We start from the raw sequence: 5,244 nt of genomic DNA, 5'->3' as shown, positions 1-5,244 counted from the left end.
CTTGGCTACAGAGCAAGTTCAAACCCAACCTGGTATACATAAATAATCCTACCTCAAAATACAACAAAAGAATGGTTTGCTGGTGGCGGGTAATTTTGGAAAATACTAAACAAGCCTGGGGTATTTCTCCCCTTACCATTCAATTTCTGGACCTTACTGGAGTGGGGAAGAGGCAGGAGAGAGATGGCAAGATGGCCACCTTTGTCAGGTGCCTGAGATAGTGCTTGCTAAGAAAGGGCTCTACAGGTATGAGGAGAATATGTCACCATTATCATACCACCAGTATACCATTACCACCCACCACCACCCACCACCAACACTGGCACCATCACCACTACAACTGTGACCATCACCCCCCACCACCAACATCACCACCATCACTGCCCCCCCCACTGCTTCCACAGTCACCCCCACCACTACAACCACCACCCTCAGAAGGGAACTGAGGCTTAAGAGTGTCTTATTCTGACTAGATTTACAGTAGCAATGAGTGCTACCGATATTTCAGCATCACAGGCATTGGGTCATCCCTGTAAACCATCTACATTCCCAAGCTCCCCTCCCCACCCCACACCCTACGTTCTCCCTCCACATTCCTCAGGTGGTGGTAGTATAATCCTGGTCTCTTGCTTAGCAGAGCGTCCCTGCCTGTTTATTTCCCCCCAACAGATCCTGGCGGGAAGTGCCCGAGGGAAAGTGGCTGGCAGAACAGCACAGGTTACGGTGAGGAGTGACCCCTTTCCCAAGGGACAGCTACGGGAAGGGACCGGCGACCAAAGAGCTGCTGGCCATCGCTTCTGAGTGCTCGCCCCTGTGCTCAGGTTCTCAATGGCCCGGAGGAGCAGAACCACGGCTCGGAGCAGAACCATCGCTCGGAGCTCCACGTTTCCCGGGGGTCACCGGGGGACCCCAGCACGGCCCACCCGGGAGTGACTGGTGTTGAGGCAGTCCGTAGTCCAAGTGCCCTGGCACCAGGTGAGCTGCTGCCCTGTGTCCTGGGGCACCGATGGCTCAAAGAATCGCATCAAATCCCCCAGGTTAGTTACACAGCGAATCCCTTTCTCAGGGCAGCCCTCCCGGCGTCCTGGGATGGGGAGGCTCACGTACTCCATCCCTACCTCCGCTCTCTTGACTCCTCTTCCCTGCCCTGGCTTTTCTCGTCCGCGGGGTAGGAGTGGGGGTGATGGTGGAGCCCTGGCAGTGCCTGTCACCAGCGCCACCCCACCCACAGGCTATGCAGAACCGCTGAAGGGCATCCCGCCCGAGAAGTTCAACCACACCGCCATCCCCAAAGGCTACAGTTGTCCATGGCAGGAGTTCGTCAGCTACCGAGACTACCCGAGTGGCAGCATCACCCCCATTGTTCGCGACTATCGCAACTTCAACAAGTAAAGCCAGGCTGCGTGGGACGTAACGGGTGGGGAGGCCGAGTACTTTTTGCTTACTAGCTGTAACCCCAGCACGTTACAGATATTTACTGAGATCTTGCTACAACACTGCCTCACCCTTATTAGGTGCTCAATAAGTGTACGTGTGTGTGTGTGTGTGTGTGTGTGTGTGTGTGTGTGTGTAAGGTGAACATGTCGCACCTCCGTTACATGTTGCTGCAAGTACCACATTCCCCCCATTCTAAAAAAACCACACTCGGGCATATGAACAGCCTGCTCAGCACAGAAGACCCCAGAGGAAGGGGCAGCGCTGGGCGTCAAGTCCCAGAAGTCTGGGTTGTCTTGCTCTCCACTCAGCTCTGGAACGGACATCCAAACTCAAACTCTGTCCTTCTCTGGGGACACCTCGAGATCTCACCGGTTCTGGGCTTATCCTGCTTTTCTTTTCCCCAGTAGTATGGAAAAGGCCAGGAAGGTGGCTTTGAGGCCGTGGAAAGTGGAAAATAGCATGAGTTGGGGGCCGCTGAGGAAGTGGCCTATACGGTTTAGTGCGTGACCTTAATGCATACTTAGATGCAGACTCCAGACCTGGCTGTGCGGCCTTGGACAAGTAACTTAACCTCTCTGCACCTCTGTTGTTCCACCTGTAAAATGCAGCATTGCCCAGTACATAGGCTGCTGTGGGGATAACGTGAGAGGTCCTAGCCGAAGGTTCTGTGGGATGAGGAGCCAGCCGCTTCTAGGGCTGCGACTGCGATTGTTGCTACTGCTATTGCTGCTTACAGGCAGAAATGATGGGGAAAGCGGATGGGAGAATGAGGCAGAAACGGGAGGAACTCCGCCCTGGGAGCCTGCAAGAAGAGCGGCAGATCAGCAGTCCCAGATGGCGGCGGATCTGCAGAGGGGCACCAGCTGGTTCTCTTTTCTGTCTCAATGCTGCTTCTGAACGTGGTGCCCTGATCTGGGCAGCTCTGAATGAGAACAAGAAGGCTTCAGAGAGCGGGCCAGCCAGTCAGCAGTCTTGGTACCTGCTGAGAACACACGCGAAGATTGTCTGAGAGACAGGCACTGTGTGGGAGGGCCTAGGGAGAGAAAGGATGGAAGGATGGGGTCCTTGAGAATACACAGTAGAGAGGGACTTGACCGCTCTAAACAGCTGACTAGGTAAGGAGGGCACCGGTTGGAGGACCGGGCAGATGAGTGTGAGAGCCTTAGCTCTCTACCAAGCAGAATTGCTGCCCCTCCGAGGTCCTCACTGCTACCCGACCGCTTGCTCACTCCACAGCAGGCTCAGTCTTGGCAGCTAGCTTCCCGACTGGCTGACTTGGATGTATGCCTCACTCCCGTGTCTCAGAATGGCAGCTAAGGTACATTCCTAGCAGCGCGAGCAACTGAGGTGGCAGGGGAAGAATAGCTCTCTAGTGGTCAGGCAGGGCCCAGGCCAGGACTCTGGACTCCCAGTCATGGCCGTGAAGCCTGCTGGGCTCAGACATTGCCCAGCCTGCCCCAGAAAGGGTTTAGTTGTTGCTGGCGAAGCTTGGGTAGCCTAGCAGTAGGACTGCCCTGGCAGGATCCCAGACCCTAGCCAAGGTTTGCAATTCCACATAGGGCGAACCTAGTCCCCCTTGCTGGGGAATTACAAGAATACTGCTTTCTGTATTCTTTTGTTGTTTGAGATAGGGTTTCTCTGTGTAGTCCTGGCTGTGCTGGAACTCACTCTGTAGACCATGCTGGCTTCAAACTCAGAGATCCACCTGTCTTTGCCTCCTGAATGCTGGGATTAAGGGCGTGCGTCACCCCTGCCTGGCATGTATTTCTTAAAATAAAAATGGGTGCAATTGAGGGATTGAGCACTTGCCTAGCATGCATGAGGCCCATGGTCAATACCTAGTACGGCTCTGTCCCAGCAAAAAGGCTTAAAATACATACAGCATTAGGCAGCTATGAATGAGAAAAGAGGAGAAGGAAACAAGGTTTCCCTGGGTTTCTGCACCAGATAAACGAAAAAAAAAAAATAGAATAAAAAAGGACAGGAAAGGAGCATAGCTGCTCCTAGGTGAGGTGGGGAAAGTTTATTGCAGACATGAGGGAGAGCATAGGGACAGACGCAGGGACATCTGGGAGAGTCCCGGGTGGATATGAGCCTCAAGTAAAGACAGGATCTCTTTGTTGGCCACTCTCCCACCCGATTCCTTTGCAGTGATAACACCGGTGGTTGTCAGGATGTCCTATGATCCCAAATCATTTGTACTGACCACCACTTACCAGAGGGTGTGCACACTGCTGTGTATATGAATACTTTCATTTTGTAGCATGCCTTTGTCACTCACCACTGTGCTTTTGGAACCCATCTCTCCCATACAGACGATTCCCTTTCCCTTGAGTTTCTGCGCGTCGCTGGCTCGTGTCCCTACATCAGAGGGTGCGGGGCTACTTCCCGCTTGTTCATGCCTTGCTGTCTGCTTCTTCACGCGAACATGCAGGAGCCTCCCCCAACCATATGCTTAGAAACAGAGTTGCTGGGTGACAGTTTACATATTTTCAGGTTAAAAACAATTATGCTAATTTGTCCTCGGAGGCAAAAGCACCGATATACCCACAAGCCAAAGCAGCAGATGATGTGAGCTCGTCCCTGCCTCTTCCTTTAGCTTTAGCATTCTCACCCTTGGCAGCTTGTGTGGGGGAGAAGGGCTGAGCTCTGCTTGTCACTGGCATTTTGCTCCTTCTTGAAGTCAGCTGTCCTCTGGGGTGTGGGTATTTTGTCGTAATGGAAAGTGAGAAAGAGAAATCCACCTTCCGGTGTTGTTCCCTTCTGGCACTGACTGGAGGGGAGCCTAGAACTTTGCCTAGGCCACTTCTAGAAACTTCCCGCTTACTTCAACAAGGACCAGTTAATGATAGTATAGATCTTTGCTGCCTAAAAGGGGAAACTGAGGCCTCAAGAAAGGCTGGGTGCGAGCACATGTGTTACCCCTCTTTCACATAGTCCATCTTTCCTGTTTCTCTTTTCCAGGACCCCAGTGCCATTTGGAGGACCCCATGTTGGGGAGACTGTTTTCCAAGCAGGCCTCCCCTTTGCTCCAGAGCCATTCAGTGGCTTGGAACTCCTCCGCCTCAGACCGAGTTTCAACAGGGTTGCTCAGGGCTGGGTCCGGAAGCTCCCTGAGTCTGAGGAGCTGTAGCTTCATCCTGAAGCTCCAAATCCCTGGGCTCCATCATGTTCATCTTGACTCCTGCTTGCTTTCTTATCTTTCTCCTTTCTTTCCTTCCCTTTTTTCTTTTTTCTTAGTTTTCTCCCCCTCCTCTCTCTGAGACAGGATCTCGCCCTGTAGCCTAGATTGGCCTGGAACTTAACGTGTAGCCCAGGCTGGTCTTGCCTCAGCTTCTAAGCACTAGGATTACAAAGTGAGCATGCCAGACTGACTTCATTCACACAGTGAACATCATTAAATATAGCACTTCAAAGGTCACTGGGTTCCTTAGTCCTCAAAGCAGATATGCATCAAACCATTGGATCTAATGTGGATTCAGGACCTGCTCTAGACTCACAGCCTCAGATCTGCCTGTGATAGGTGTTAGTATCAAGCACTCCAGGTGGCCTGTGTAAGTTGTCTATGGAGTGCCTCTAGGAAGCTATACCCAAGCCTGTTCTGCCTGGCCCCAGCAGCTGTCACTCACCTGATGACAGAAGGCTCAGGAGTAGGCCATCAATATGTGGACTGTTCCATTAGGAAGGAGCAACTTGGGAATGCAGCTGTTTGTAGAATGTTTGTCTAACACGCACAGAGTCCTGGATTTGATCCCTAGCACCACGTAAACCAGGCATAGTGGGTATGCCTGAAATCACTTAGGAGAT

At 52.5% G+C, this 5,244-nt stretch overlaps 1 protein-coding gene across 1 annotated transcript in view; it reads left to right on the top strand.

Moving 5' to 3' along the window:
* The window catches only part of Myoz3 (myozenin 3), a 13,186-nt gene extending 8,616 nt beyond the window's left edge, over positions 1–4,570 (top strand). The window contains exons 3-6 of the mRNA XM_005356388.2: positions 602–723; positions 822–975; positions 1,232–1,388; positions 4,402–4,570. Of these exons, the coding sequence (XP_005356445.1) occupies positions 602–723; positions 822–975; positions 1,232–1,388; positions 4,402–4,570 (602 nt within the window). The remainder of the gene's footprint in view (positions 1–601; positions 724–821; positions 976–1,231; positions 1,389–4,401) is intronic.
* Positions 4,571–5,244: the final 674 nt, after the last annotated feature.

This window comes from Microtus ochrogaster, chromosome 18, assembly GCF_000317375.1.
Source record: "Microtus ochrogaster isolate Prairie Vole_2 chromosome 18, MicOch1.0, whole genome shotgun sequence".
NCBI lineage: Eukaryota > Metazoa > Chordata > Mammalia > Rodentia > Cricetidae > Microtus > Microtus ochrogaster.
This window is presented reverse-complemented; position numbering and strand designations above follow the sequence as displayed.